Source organism: Falco punctatus (genome assembly GCF_963210335.1).
Source record: "Falco punctatus genome assembly, chromosome: 5".
NCBI lineage: Eukaryota > Metazoa > Chordata > Aves > Falconiformes > Falconidae > Falco > Falco punctatus.
In genome coordinates this window covers 39896103-39912258 of record NC_137584.1, presented here as the reverse complement: position 1 = coordinate 39912258, position 16156 = coordinate 39896103, and the positions used below count along the sequence as shown (strand labels likewise).

Here is a 16156-nt window from a genome sequence, read left to right as displayed (position 1 = left end):
GTTCTCTAGCCACAAAGTAAAGGGGCATGACACAGCTTGTGTTCACAATGCTAAACTCTTCTCCTTACACCAGGTCAGAAGAGACAGGTACTATTCCCTCTGCCTTTTGGGAACAGTCCCCCTTTGCTTTCTGCCAACACACATGCAGGCAGTTAGGCATTGGCCTAAGGTGGACCAAGGAGAACAATAAAAATTCAGCAGAATGAACAGGGCTACAGCTTGAGCCCACATCCTCTCTGTGCTCTGTTCAAAAGTATAAGCCCTGCATATAGTTCCAGTGAAAGTCCAAAAAAGGTTTGAAAGAAATGTGCAATCTACAAGCACATTCCTACCCACAAACAGCCTATGAAAGTTCCTATAACACGCCAGATGATCCTGTCCTCTCTACTAAGCCAGAAGTTGTAAGGGGAATGCACTGTTCTGTAAACATTAGAGACTGCAGGTCACCCACACTCTCTGACTTCTTGAAAGCACTTCTCAAAAAGATACCTCTAATCTCAAGACCCTCTTGCATTCATAATCATGAACTGAAGGCCACAGAACTACATTTAAGACTCAAGATTCATGAAAAAGGAGCTTCTTGAAGGTATTTGTCTCGGGAGCCTTTACTGGTGAAAACTGAAGCCTGAAGAAACAGGAACAGTGAAGCACAAAAGCATTTTGCTCACAAGCATGAGATAGGGAGCCTGGCATGATGAAACCTGAGCATACTGGCTAAGGCAGTGCCTGTTTTGAGAACAGATGAGTTCAGTTTCCTGTTACATCAAACAGTAACTTTCATCAGTCCTACGTTTGCTTAAAAAAAAAAAGGGGGGGGGGGGGGGGGGGGGCAAGAAAAAAACCTCTACTGACATCACACTTAGGGCTGGGCAGACAGTGGCAGATTAGGAAATACAATGAGTCACTGCAAACACAGAACACACAGCAAGAGTTTTCAAACTGACATGCAAAATTTAGTCTTAGCAAAAATAATTAGACAATACAGCTGAAGTGAACTACAGCAGCAGAAGAGTAACAGCAGTGTAGTGCCTTCACTCAATCACAATAGTTGGGAAAAATAAGAACATTGTAAAAAGAACAAGGTAAGACACAGACCCCTGCAGAAAGAAATAAAATCAACACAATTCACCCATCAAGAAGGAAACATCAGCTAAAATAAGCTGATGGTTGGACAAGGAAGAAATAATATTAAGCCAAAAATATAGATACAACTGAAAGAAAGAGAAAGCCATGCAAAGAAAGCACAATCAACGGAGCTATGTTCCAAGAAAGAATTCACTCTGGAGAAGTTGCCAAGGTGTCTGTATATACATGAAAGAAAATCAAAATATAAACACAAGAAACCAGTGTAAGTAAAAGAATGAGTTATCATAAACCAACTGCTAAACTAACTGCTGGAGGGGGGGAGGGAATCATTAGTAAAATACTAAGTCACATAACCATTTTTTTAGGTTTTATTTGTTTGGGGGGTTTTAGAGCAAGTTGAAGACCATTAGAAGTGAGTAGCAGCTTTACCTAGTTTAGATGTAAATAGAATAAGACACTACGGAAGAAATACAATTCAGAAATAAAAATTAGGCAGTGAGGAAAACCATAAAAGAATAAACAAGATGCACACTTAATCACTGTAATTCGGGCTAAGCATCCTACACTCTGAACCAGCAGAACACCCCAGTGTTGCAGAAATGCTACTGAAGTATCTAGGGCAAGGAAAGTGGCATCTTTCCTGCCAGTTACACAATTTCCCTACAGGGCGAAGCAAAGTAAACAGTATTATTAAGGTGAACATGGCAATGCTTGTGAGCAGCTAGAAATATCTGCTATTTGGGGTATGTATGGATCAGAAGTATTAGAGATGTGAGGTTTCTGTACAAAGCTGTTAGAACTTTGATTGCAGAAGTTTTCTTGCCTTAAGGAACTATCAGTGGCTTGACATTAGGGGATTTCTTTTTGATGCAAGTGGAACGATAAGAGGAAGGAAGAATGTTGGAATTATTAACAGCTGAATAAACTTTGTTAAGAAATGTACAGCTCAGCTGCACAGGAGTTGGTTGATAATGCAGAAACAAGGAATCAGATCAATAAGTGCTAATGAAAGCATTTAATCTTCAGAGTTTCCAGATGGAAGGTGGATTAACTGGTCTCAGATCCTGACAGTCTCTTCTTTGGGTCCCAGCATCAAAGAAGGTCAGATTACTACTGCTGCTCCTATGTTGAGGTTTTTTATTATTATTTTAATCAGAAACCACTCAACTGAGTATGAGTTCTCTAAAGGCAGCAAGTAACATCCAAAAGCCTTCTCTTTTGCTATTCTTGAGCCAGAAGTACTTTGGAAAGCCTTCCAGAAACCCCAATTCTAGTCCTATCAAACCATAAGATTTGGCATCACTTAATGATGTGACATTTTATTGTTAAAAACCTCACCCAGACTAAAGTTTGCTATCAACGTGTTTTTCAAAAGAACATGAAATTTGGAAACACAGTATTTTTTTTCTTCTTAATGCCACCTAAGCCAAGGTGTTTAGGAGCTGGGAGTTAAGAGAGCTTCCTGTTGCAATAAATCACTGGGAAGAAGACATATAAAAAGAACACTGAAATAAAGGAGTTCCTTGTAAATATGTAAATGATACAAGGTTTATTTTAACTAATTCATACTCTTGCCAAGTGTGTTTTTTTTTTCCCTAAGAACCTAATTAGCATACTTGTAAGTTGAAATAAAGCACTCTCAGTGTGCACCAACAGTAAAGATGAATTCATCAGTTTACCATAAAAATTTAGAACTTGTTAACCAGACTGTACTTCTCCCCTGCAAAAACAAACACAGGATGAGCGTTTTGGAATGTTCATTTGTTAATAAAGCTATGATTGCAAGACTGTTACCTGCCTTTTGAACTGTCTCATTCAAGCGCGCAACACATCAATGCATTGTCTGGCATTACAGAAGCCAAAGTCTTCTATAAACATCAGCCAGGCTGGTTCCTCCCACACTAATTATGACAGCTTGACAAGAAGTGATGATGAAACCACATAAATATGCTACTTTCTCACAAGCTTTTAAAAAGGGGCCGTGGGGGTGGGGGAAGCCCACCACCCAGGATGAAAATCCTGTTTCCTCACCTTGATAAAAATTAGAAAGAAAAAATAAGCATCATTTAATAGAAGAGGTCAAAGCTGAGACTTGATTCAACACAGTTGCCACATTCAACCACATCAACTTGTCACATCCCACAAAATAAGCAAGGCTGAGTGAGCTGTGAGAGCCTTCAGATGGCAAAGGAACGCAGTACTGCAAGGAGCTGTCAATCAGTAGGTGGCACTCTTCAAACTCTGACAGTGGGAAGCCAAGTACCAGCACAAGTGAGGACACATAACACAGCAAAGTCTGGATCTTTAGCAGAAATATCAACAAGAAATATTGAACAATTTTAACCATAACTGATACCCATGTGGAATGCAATGGTTTAATTTCAATAACACATACAGCAATCCTTGTATGTAATCTCTTAAAGGAATGTTCCTAAACATTGTAATTTTTGAGTGCTGTAAATATTCTGGATGAACACTAGTGTGTACTAGTGTACTAAAACCAGTAACTCAAGAAATTATCCATTACATCTGCAGGATACTTTCAGTGCACTCTTGTAGCTAATTATGTAGACGTAAGCAAACTCATCAATGATAACAACAAAGCATAGCATTGTTACAATAAACGGAATAGATAACTAAATCTTTTGGAACAATATATGATTGTCATTTCTGTGATATTTGCTGGTGAGGATGTGGCCCATGCACCAAAAGATTGAATTGTTTTTAGAGTTCAAAGCAACACAAGGTATAACAAAAATTAAAACATTGTTCCATGAAACAGGTGACAGATTTTCAATTCCTGCAAATAGCTTTTCTTTATTTAACAATCACAGGTGCTTTTCTTTGTATTTTGCTTGTCTGATAAAACAGTAAAGAGCAGATTTAGTAACAAAGTACAAGTACAGGCACTTGTAATTGAAACAGCCAGCAGAGGGAGTATAAAAACAAAATAATAAAACCCAAACAGCCCTTTTTATATATATTTTTGTACTTATGATCTTAGCTTTCTTTTAGAATATAATAGTGCCAAAAATGCAAAAATCAGAATATTCTACAAAACACTGTATTTTAAAAGTATTAAATATGACTTGAAACTAAGATACTTTTTAAAAGTAGCATTACAAAAAAGCTCATATTAGCCTCACCAAACTGAAATAGGATTTTAATGATGGATAAGGTTAAAATCGACCAACAAGCTGCATAAGCCATTTCCAAGTTATAAATCCATGCACACACAGACTCTCATTCTTATTTTCCAAATCTAAAATTAAATTCATGACTTAAGAATATTGAGAGAATGTTTAGGTATAACCTATTTGTAAAAGAATACAGCACAAAATATTAAAACTGAAAAAAAGGTACTTTGATACTGTTGTACTGCCTGTACAACAGAAGATTTAAAAGCAAGGAGGCCAAGCATGTGCCCTAGACTATCAGTGGAAGTGAAAGTTTACATGACTGTTTCAAAGTCAAGTCACTAAGTCTTGTATATGTTGAAATAAAAATTCATTTCTACACATTCAGGTTTTTACCATGTCCAGCTGATGAGTATGGCTTAAACACAACCAAAAGGAAGGACATGAATGGGATGATTGGAGCTGCCAGCCTTGTATTAGAATTTTAAAGAAGCTGCCATCCTCCTCACACAAGTAACAAAAAGAAAAAATCTCCCAACTCACCTACACTATCCCACTGTGCAAAATCACACCTTCCACAGTCCATTTTACACAAGCAGCAAGCTTACTGAGTTAACAGTGAAGGCGTTACCTCCTCTCTCAAGGCCTAAGAGCACTAGGTACCCCCAAGCCATCAGGCAAACATGGGCTGCAGAGCTGAGGACTCAAAGGGACAGAGGATTAGTTATTTCAAATGTAGACTGCATTCTGTATAGACAGGCAGTTATAAAAATACTTGACTCGGACAAACAAGCCCTTCTTCACTGTAAAATGACTTTGCATGGACAGTTTCCATTCCCTTTCCATGCCATTCCTTGCTCTCTGCCCATTGTATTGGTCCATTATCCCCCTAAATATAAGGGCAGGCAGTGCTTCAGACCAGGATACATGGTGTTCCTGTACATTAATGCAAAATGTGGTATTACAAAACACCAGTCCTGATGGGAGCTGCTGAATGACAACACTTATCATAACTATACACTCCTTTAGTGACGATTTTGCTTTCAATTAATGCAGAACCAGAATCCCTGGAGTGAAAACCAGAGATAATTCCATTTTCTACATTAGCATCTAAATTTTACTGGGTTTTAACTGTATTTAACTGTAAAACCAAACCCTATCTACCTTTACACATGGGATTCATGCTGAAGATCAGCATTTGGCTTACAAAAACCCTGATTGCAAGTAATGAATACACAGAGCAGGAAAAAACATGTCAAGCCAAGATTAACTCTGCCATTAGCGCAGGTAACAGGAATATTTTTAAGTTTATTTAAACTTTAGTTGCTATTTCCTTCCACAACTACAGATCTTACCACAGCTAATCTTTCTTAGAGTACTACTCAATCGGAAAGTCTTAGCATCTGGCACATGAAGGTGCAGCATAAACTTACTGCATCACAAAAAAAAAAGTCAGATAAAAGGTAACTGTATAAAATATTAATATACCGATAATACTCTGACAAGCAGAAAGCTCCCATACTGTAAAATACCCATACCTGTCAGTAGACTCACAGGACACAGATAAAATATACTACCCATGCAGCTTAAGAGACCTTAAGTATAGAAGGAACATGGGATGCTCCCCTGAAAGTAAGATATTTCACAGAAACTTGGAATACCTGGTAGCTTGCAGTATCCTAAATATGGTAGAACTCCACTGGAGAATTGATTCAGGCTGTTAGCTACTAAAAGTTTCTCATAAGACTATCCTATGCACCAAGTTATTGATTTTAAACAGTCAAGAAAAACAACACACACCACATAAAGTTCATGTAAGCTTCTGCAGCCCAGTCCAGTGCTTTATTAGGAATCTTAAAAACAAAAATAGCCAGATATGGCACAAGCAAATTATTGCAGAACATAACATTTTAATAATATCAAAAACCTACTAAAAAAATCCTGACTGGGGAGCATGCAAGTCAAAAGAGCTCAGAGGAGACAGAGAAATGCATCTCTGATGATTTCACTGTTTTACAGTGTTGAGGATTCTATTAAGTCACTCTTAAATCTCCCCTCCAAAAAAGCTCGTGTCAATTCTCTTCCCTACAGAACTCCTGTTTCCCTGTAAAAACATGTAGACTTTTTGTCTTTAAAGTCAAACAGTGTATATATATGTATGATTTAGAAACTAAAATACAATTCAAGAAACAAAAGCTATGAGATACAGCACTCTGTCTTCACTGTTCTACATGATCTCATCCTCTTCAAAACAACAGTAGTCTTCTGGTTGCACTGTAACCAGGACCGTGCACAGTACTCCAAACAGTTGGACAAGTGCTCTTTGCAGTAGCTACACTGGAACTGAATAGCATCTTGTTTGACTTCCCCTCCACTCCTTTTTTTCAGCCTGGTTTCCGAAGGAAATCAGACATGCAATCACTCGGGAAGTGTATGCATATGTATATAAGCACACACGTGGATATCTGTCCGTCTGACCTCACCAATGCTTTTTGAGCCCATTGGTCAGTTTCAATCACATTCAAAAAAGGAGAAAGATATCAGTCATTTAGGTTCCTGAAAGTTTCATGATAGCAGGCTGCAGAGCACAGAAAAGTGTCTCCACAGCAAGAGAGGCTGTATGTCGGCTTAGATGTCAGTAAACTCACAAGGGAAAGAACCATTCTGCTCCTTTCCTGCCTGCAGGAAAATCTGCAGTCAGGGGTCACGATCAGTCAGTGATGACCAGGTTTCTTCTGTTCAAGTGTTCATAAAACAGCTTAAGTTGGAATTCACCATTGCTTTTAAAATGGTGTTTTGAACAGAGCTGATATTCTCCATGTCATTTTTTCTTGGTCTAGGCATAGGAGAGAATTGCCCTACGCAACACACACTCCCTGACTTGGTCCCTTGGTCCCAAAAACATTTATGTTAAAACATCAGAGTTGCACCACACACACGACAGCATCCTACTGCTCTCAAACACAGAGAAAACAAAAACTGGAAGAGTTTAGGATTCTCTTCAGGCCTCAAAACTAAACAAGTATGTGGCTCTGTAACATTATCAACTATTGAATATAGTTTCAAAGAGACAGTGCATTAAATATATAGTCATCTTTATCCACCTCTACCATAGAACAGAGAAAGTACTACGATACTACAATGCTTGCAGGCTATTGTGCTAAAGACAGCTAGCTGTAAGGAAATAAGACACATAATGGGGTTACAGCTGACATCTCTACAGTTATTCTCACATCCCCCCAAAAACACATACATGTGTCAACTATGTACTCTTCGCCTGTATCAAAAAAAGCCACCTAATAAAAGTAAGCTATCAGATTAAAATGCAAGTAAACTTAAGGCTATTACTAAACTTAAGGAACATCTTAAGGCTATGATTTAAGAAACTGTCACCAAAAAAAACCAAAAAAAAAAACCTAAAAAACAACCAACAAAGAAATAGCCACAGCTGACTGAAGACACCCAAAGCATCAAAACACTAGGCGAGCAGAAAAAAAAAGTTTCTAATAAAAAAAAAATAATAATGTATTTCAGCCCTGATACATGCTCCGCTTGGAAATTGATCAGCCCCATGACCAAACCGAACCCCGGCACGGCTCCCGGCGGGGCGCTGGGGGTTGCGGGCTGGGGGGACGGCACGGGCAGCCCGGCCCCGGCAGGTCTCAGCCCGAAGCCCCGGGGGCTCCGGGGGCGCCCGCCCGGCGGGGCGCGGTGTGTCAGCGCAACGCCTCGGAGCGGGGGAGGCGGCAGCGGCAGGATCGGGGCGAGACACCCGCGGGGGAGCCGGGCCGCATCCCTGTGAACGGGGAGCCTCTGCCCTGCGAAACCCACCGCCCCATCTCACAAGACCTCGGCGGCTGGGCCGGCCAGCGGCCCCCGGCACCGCCGGGCTCCCCCGCCCACTGGCCAAGCCCCGCGCCGAGAGGCCGAGCGGCTGCTCCTGGCCCGCTCCCGGCTCCCGGCACGGGCCGAGCGCGGCCCCGCGCCCTTCCCCCGCCGCTGGTCTCGGTGGGAACCGGCCAGGGTTCGGCCGGCAGCGGCTCGCTGCGGAGCGCCCGCCACGGAGCGCCTCAATGCCCCCTTTATTCCGCCCTCCCCGGCAGCCGGTCCCTGTCCCCGTTACAGCGCCAGCCCCCCCAAGCAAGGAGCACATGTTTCCTCTCCGGCTCCTCGCCCGCCTTGCGATGAGCCACGGGCAAGGGAAGGAGGCACCCGGCACCAAAGCCGGATCAGAAACACGGGATTTGCACGCGTGTGGCGGATCTAACAGGGGATGCCGAAAGGAGCGATACGTTACACCCTTTTCGGTCCTCCACCGCCGCTTTTCTGTCAGCTGTCGATACCGTAATGCTTCCTTATTGCTACTTCAAGTAAGTAGCGGGGGGGCCGGGGGGTAGTCTCCATTCCCCTACGTATCGTTCCTGAGCAAATTAAGCATGCACCACGTAGAAGCCTGACACATATACGTGGAGTTGTCTGATCTCGAAAGGATGCCGAAATCCCCGAAGCGTTAACAGCCAGCTCCCACAAAGAGCACTCGGTTACACCGAGCATCCCCTTTGTCCGTGCATCCTCAATACACACCCGGCCGCTCCTCCATGCGTCCACGCACGCCCCACGTATACGGCCCCTTTGTGTCTTCGCCTCCCCCCCACTCACAAAGAAATGCCCCTTCCCCAAGGCATGCACCCAGCCTCGGGCACGGCTCTTCGCCTCCCGCCGACACACGCGCGACCCGCCGCTGGGCGCAGCGCTCCGGTACCTACTTGTGTTCAAGAAACAGTCCGTAAACCTCCTAAAGCAGCTTGCAGAATTAGATCCATCTTCCATGTCTGGCCCTAGGAGCAAGGGAGACGAGAAGGAGAAGAAGGCGTCTCTCTGCCGCTGCTGCCGCCTAGGAGTCCTGCTCCCGCCGGGGCCGTCGCCTCCTCGGATCCCGTCGCCGCGGGCTGCTGCTGCTGCAGCACCGAGGGAATTGCAGGACCACGGGAGAGAGGCGGCTGGCGAGAGGAGGAGCCGGGAGTGGTGCTGCCGGGGGCCGCCGGCTGCGGAACGGAGCAGCAAGCCCTGGATGGAGGAAGAACAGAAGAGTCTCCTCCTGCCGCTGCCGCCTGGATGGGCGATCAAGTGAGCTGCTGCTGCTGCTGCTCCGCCAACATCTCTTCCTCCTCCTCCTCCTGCCGCTCTCGCTGCCTCTCCTCCTCCTTCCCTCCCTTGGAGACTTGTGAGGTTAAAGGAAGACGAGGAGGGGAAACGAGGAGGCGGCGGCAAGAAGTAAAAAGAAGATGGAGAAGCGGAGGAAAAGGAGGGGACTGAAGCGAGGAAAGGAGCCGCTGCCGCTCTGGGGACGATGCTGGCGGAGGCGGCGGAGGAGGCTGTCCCTGCAGCGCGGCTCCTGCTGCTGGTGGTGGTTGTTAGGAGAGAGAGAGAGCTGCAGGCAGCCGAGCCGCCTCCAGGAGCGGGGGGAGGAGGAGGAGAACCGCCGCTGCCTCCACCTCCGCCGCTCTGGCCATGGGAGTGGAGCGGGCGGCTGCCGGAGCCGGGCTTTTCCCCGGGTGCTGCAGCCAGGGGGGCCGAGGGGCGGGATAAGATCCGCTTCTCCGGGTTGGACATGCTTCCGCTCTTCCCTCCCTTTCGCGGTAGTTTAAGGCAGGACGTCTAGGAGAGAGACCGGAGTAAAGCGAAAGGGGAAGCCGAAAAAGGACGGAGCCGAAGAAGGGGCGACCGCGGTTCGGTCCTGCGTTCCCTCCAGCACCCCCCGGGCAGTGCTTCCTCCGCACCCCGGCTCCCCGCCCTCACAAAATCCTCACATTTCCGTTCCCCCTTTAGGCCGGAGGGGACAGGGCGCTACTGACCGCCGAGCGGTTCCGATCCCCTTTTAAAGTCCGCTTTTCCTCATGCTCCCACCTCGCATTCAAAGCAAGAAAACGGCAACAACCTGTATTTTCTTCGAGCGAGGCAAATATTGCCCCGTATGTGCGTGCTCGTCTGCAAAGAGGCAGATAAAATCACTGCAGTGCCGCTTCCAGTACCAGCCCCGGCCGCCGGAAAACGCCCACTGGCGGAGCCAGCGCTTCCCAGGCTGCCTCCCTGCCTCCCGCTCCCCGGCGCGCACAGGAGCCGCGGCACAGCGGTTACCTAAAGGGAACGCGGGGAGAGGCACGAGAAAAAGACCCTCCCTATGCGGCCGCGTTGTTTTAAACAGCTGTTTCCAGCCGCCGAGAGCAAAAGGCAGGCGCCCTGGACGGAGATTCCAGGGAGCTGCCCCTCCGGGCTGTGGGGCACCGGGCCCCCGGTCCTATACAGAGATGCACAGTCCCTCCGCGATGCCCCGCACCGCACGTGTTTGCTGCGGCCCCCCTCTGCCCCGCCCCCCCACACACACTTACCACAGTTGCAGCCACCCGCCCCTCGGCCCCAGCCCTCCGCGCAGCCCGGCTGCCCGAGGGGCTCCCCCAGACCCCGCCTCAGGCGCGGCGCGGCCGCCGCCGGCCTTGTTCCACCGGCACAGGCGACGCCGCTCACTAGCGAGCCTGTCGCGCCGGCCAGCCACCGCCCCGACTCCGTGGCGGGGTCCCCGGGCAGGCGGGGGTCCCATCCGCAGCCTCCAGGCGGTCGCGCTCCCCTCGAAGGAGCGTCCCGCCGCCGCCCCTTCGGCCGCCGCCTCTCCACCCCGCCCCGCCAGCGCGGCCGCAGCCCGCCCGTCCCGGCGGCACGGAGCCTCGGCGGGCCGCGCTGCGGCGTCCCTCCGCGGGGCAGCCGCCGGGGGAACGCCCGGCCAAGGGAAGCCCGAGGACGGGCTCGGAACGGAGCGGGGCCGAGGGCTGCGCTGGAAGCCCCCGCCCCTCATATTTCGTTTTCGCCCCGAACACGCTCTGCCCGGTGCGCCAGCCGACGCCGAGAGGCGGGCGGGGAGGCCCGAGCCCACCGCGGTTCACCTGCGGCAGCCGGCAGGGGCGGGGGCGGCACTGCCCGCCGGCGCGGGGCTCCCCTCAGCCCGGCCCGCCGCTTCCTCCGGGACGAGCCCGCCGGGGAGCCGCTGCCCCGCGCCGCCTGCCAGCTTAACGGAAGCCCGGGGCCGCGGGCAGCCCGCCGCCGCCCTGCCCTCCCGGGACAGGCGCTCCCTCGCCCCACAGCCCCGCCAGCGCCGTTAGCCGCCCGGCATCGTTCGTGTCCCGGGCGGCTCGTGGAGCCCGTGGAGCTTCTGCCCTCGCCCTGAGGCGGCGGCGCTCACCCAGGCGGGGCCCGCCCTGCCCTGCCCTCGCCTCCCTTCGCCCGGCGGGCAGCTGCCGGACAGCGGGGCTCCCCCCGCCCCCAGAGGGGCGCTGAGGCTCGGAGCCCGGTACCCGAGCGCCGGGCTGGCGGCTCCCTCGGGGCAGCCTGGGCTCCAGCCGCCAGCGCGCAGGGAGCCTCCGGTGCGGGGCCGGCACACGCCGCCGTGCCAGCCCGCCGCCGGGGGACGTCCCGGCCGGGGCTTCTTCTCTTCGAACACCTGGCCGGGGCGGGGGGCACCGCGCCTCGCAGGTAGCCAGCCGGCTCTCCCGGCCGCCAGCGGGCGGAGAAGCGACCGTCGCTGCGGTGCCCGCCCGGCCGGGGCCGTCGCCGTGTCCGTGGCGGCAGATTTTGTTGCGGGGCGGCGGGGACCGGCTCCGGGGCGGCGGGGAGACGCCGCCCGGCAGCGCGGGGCTGCCCCGCTCGGGGGGGGCGGCCGCAGGCGCCGCGGAAACGGTCTCGGACAGCTGCGGAGAAGGTGTTTGTTTCGGTGCTGTCAGCGGGGCACCCGCAACGCGAGCGATTCTGTTTTCCTCCGCTCCCCGCCGGGAGCCAGAGCCCGGCGCCGTGCGCTGTGCCTCCTGGTGCTGCCGTGGCCGGTCCGCGGTCCTGGGATCCTCGCCGAGCCGCCGCAATACTCCCTGTGCCGTTCGAAATCAGGGTCGCTCTTTCCGAATTTCGACTCCTGCTTTGAAAAAAAATCAACCTCCGCTTTTGGTTTTTATTTTAAATCCTTCGAGAATTTCACATCTATCATTTCAGGATTTCTTTTAACGCTAGAATACACACAAACTCCTGTCAAAGTTAGAGTCTTCATGTATCCCTGAATCTGGAAGGCTGCAGAATAAGATGTTCCTCTGAAAATAACAACGCTTTCACGTTAAAGTGCCTTTTCAGCCGGTTGAATGTTCTGTAACAGTGAGAAACAATCCACAGAGTTTGCAAAAGGTTAAAACGCCAAAGGAGATTAAAAGACTCTCATTAAACAAACAAAACGCATAAAACCAAACAAAAACCTCAGAGAGGACAAGTTTTACTAAACTGTTTTCTTCTGCATGGCTCTTAAAAACCTGCTGTTGCCTAAATATCCTGAACAAAAATAAAGAAAACTGTATCTGCTTTTGTGATCCATTTCTTTCGGGATATTTGACTTTATCAGAACAGTTTGATAACTTCTGTTTCATACATCTATTTGTATGAGATGGTTTTATTTCCTTAAGTCCACATATACTTCACATATAGAGCTCTTCTCTCACAACTACTGCAGGATGACTAAAGATCCAGCAAATATTTATAAATTCTCTGAGAGAAAACTAAGCTAATGGAAACAAAACTTTAGTGAACTGTGTTTTGTTGTTGCAGCCTACTTGTTTAGCAGTTAACAACTTCTTGGTAGAAAATCTTTTATACTAAAATTTCTAAATTGAAAGAAAGAATCAGACTGAAATGACTGACAAAAAGCAAGAGCTATTTACCTGAAAAAATGAAAGCTGCTCTTTTAGACAGATTAGTCCCAAATTGTTCTGTCAATATCAAGAGTAAATTACTGAAACTTTACATCTCCAGTTTATAATTGTAGAAATCTTGTTTGACTATGCTAATATATGCTAAATACCTCAACTGCTGTTCATCCAAACTACAGTTGTTCAAATATCACTGCCTGAAACTGGATATCTGTGTATTTATACAAGGAAGGTGAATTGTGCATGTATAAATATGTATATGTATATTCAACAAACCAGGCAAAATACACTTTGATTTTTAAGAAATCATCAGATATTCTAGACAAGCAGCTTTCAGGTTAAGGGTTATTTACAAACTGTTAATTTGGTGATTATTCACTAGCCACCGGCAATTCATACCTGATTGGTCACCTGGTTCTTGGCTGGGCAAGCAAAACCAATTACAGAAGAAAAGTTAGATGACAGTGAAAATTGATTTTCAAGCTCTCTACCTGTATGTTTGTAAAATATACTGATCTGTGGACAAGTCAAATATGCTTGGTGGTCATCTGAATACCTGGGGATAAATAAGCGATGAATCACATTTGCTTGTTCCCCAATGTATCTGTCAATCTGGGGCTTCATTGCTTAGTCAGCATGACAGTTTCCATTGCCACAGAACAATGATGTCATTGCTGCCAATATGGTACTAACCATACACTCACATCATTTACCAGGAAATCCTCCCCCACTCTAATAGGAATTTTTGATGTGAAACAGTGAGGTTTGCCACATCATCCTAAAAAAAAACCAACTTAAAACCCCTGAAACACAAAGAAACTTATATTAAAATAACCTGATGCATCCATTTCCATCAGATGCAAGGTTTCTGGTATGAATGCACTGTGTCAGTGCAATGATGAGCAAAAGTTTTTAGTTTTATTTGCACGGATAAATGCGATTTCACAAGAGTACCCACTGAAGCCATCAGGAGGTCTAGCATGCATCGTACTTACAAGAACAGGCCTGGTTTGAAAGCAGAAAGTAAGCCTGTTTGACAATAATCTGGCAATATTAATCAAAATAGTTGAAGGAAAACATTGTGGGGAAAAAGTAAAATCAAGTTATAACAACAGTTGTTTGGTATTAAACACAGCTTAAAACCAAACACCTGTTCTTTCCCAATTCTATCTGCTACATTTTAAAAGTGACAGTGACTCATCTTTTATCTGGTCCCACTCTTCTGCCTGGTAAATCCTCTTATCTCACACATTATCCTTATATCCTAAGAGTCCCCTCTATGATGAATGATCAATTGCTAGGGGGAAAAAAAAAAGTAATAAAACAGATTATGGGGAAAGTGATATTAGAAAAATGTCGGATGACGGCAGTAGAGGACCTAATGGAACCAATCACCTGAATGTAGGTGAGGCAGAAGCAGCCACAATGAAATGCAGAAAAGTCAACCTGCTGGAAAGGTGGGGCAGGGGGGAGCAAAAGGATAAATGCAGCTAAAACCCAAGCTCTAGAGCTGAGTAAATGTAGCCTCAAATTAAAGCCTTTATGGAAAAGTCCTGTAAGATCATTTAGCAGAAAATCACTAGAGAAGAAAAATGCATTATTTTTATTAACTTGCACAAAATACAGTAATTATTACTCAGCTACTGAATTGCTATCAGAAATTGAAAATCTACAGAAAATACATTGTTTCCTAAAGCCTTATTATATAAACACTTAGAGTCATTTATAGAAAACCCTACTTCATAATAAGGGATTCTTTTTACAAAGGATTATTCTTAAAAGACTGTGCACATGCAAGGAGTAAGTGTGTTTAAAGGGTATGTATCAGCCATTTTCTTTGATTTCCACAAACACTTTTACAAGTCACCTCTTTTCCACAAGAATATTAACTGTGAGTGTTGATAACACACAAACACATGCCAGCAGCCATCTTGAAAGTGGTTTTGGGAATTACCTAGTCCAGATGCAGAAGAAATATGTGAGATCCAAAATGAACTGCAACTCGTTCAGCAAATCAAAACAACACTTTTTTTCCTAAGAAGTCCAGGTCTGTTCAAAGATAACTGACATACAGAAAAAGAAGAAAAAAAATAAAGGGTAAATAAATATATTGTTCGCTTTTATAAGTTTGTTCAGCTCTGCATATGTCACCTCACCTTCTGCTCTGCAAGGTGACAGCTGAAAAGTTATGTGACTGGAACTATAAATAATAAAAGTTTCTCTAGAAGTGCTATACTATGTGATGTATGATGGTGGGTACATTAATAAACTTGTGAAGACCATGTCTCTCGCAGGCAATTTTTTCCTTTTAGAAATACACAAAACTACACAAGGTTTCCAGTATTATTTTTCAGGGGAAAACTGCAGTTCTTCATGGGAAGAAGATATCACATATGCAAGGGTAGGACTTTTTTAATCTCAAAATTTCAGGTAGACACATTGCTAGATATTACATTGTAATTAAAAGCAAAATACATTTAATTTAAAAACTCCACAAAACTAGTATGTACAAAGGAAAATTTTTACAATAATTGTATTTAGATTTGTTTCCTATAAAGAAATAGGAAAGAAGCTAAAGAAAACATCTTTTAGATGATGACATCTACCATTTTGTGCTGTCCTATGCAGCACAAAGATTAGTTATTTACTGGTTTTATTTAAAAGGTGTTCAGAAAAGGAAATGGCTGTTTGGGTTTAAGTTTCTTTTGTTAAAGTAGAGGACCCCCCTCCAGAGAAACTGTCCTCTCAATAAAGTAAAACTCCAACAGCAGCTCTCTTTACTGAGATGCTATATTATAAACCCAAAGCATCATAAACACTGTAAGCTCTTTGATACAAAGACCATCTTTTGAATCATATCCAGCACAACTGGATGCTGGCCTGGGACCAGTGCCTTTTAGGTAGTAATGAGACACAGCAAACAACGTAACAGTTGGCATGGTAGGCAACAGCACTGTTGTTACCCAATGCTATTGGAATAGCCATTTTTATTGCAAGAAAAATAAGTAGGGTTATCAGGATTTTGGTAATTTTATCTTTCACGATGAAATCTCAAGTTAATTTGTCACAGAAGAACACTTATATTTTGCTTTCTGCTAGAGGCAAATAATTACGTTATTTCAATTCTGTGTTCAATTGGAACATAGAAATTCTGACCTTTACATGGATGAAAGTTGCTTTATATGTAACAGATTTAAA

The 16156-nt window shown here is 46.1% G+C and overlaps 1 protein-coding gene across 2 annotated transcripts in view; it reads right to left on the bottom strand.

The window, feature by feature from the left end:
- PDE10A (phosphodiesterase 10A) overlaps positions 1 to 10063 on the bottom strand; it is a 255673-nt gene extending 245610 nt beyond the window's left edge. Inside the window, exon 1 of one of the 2 annotated variants that reach the window (XM_080390538.1) lies at positions 8990 to 10063. In XM_080390538.1, the coding sequence (XP_080246664.1) occupies positions 8990 to 9836 (847 nt within the window). In that variant the 5' untranslated portion in view covers positions 9837 to 10063. The remainder of the gene's footprint in view (positions 1 to 8989) is intronic. The other variant, XM_080390537.1, reaches the window with a different exon arrangement.
- Between the last annotated feature and the right edge of the window lie 6093 nt (positions 10064 to 16156).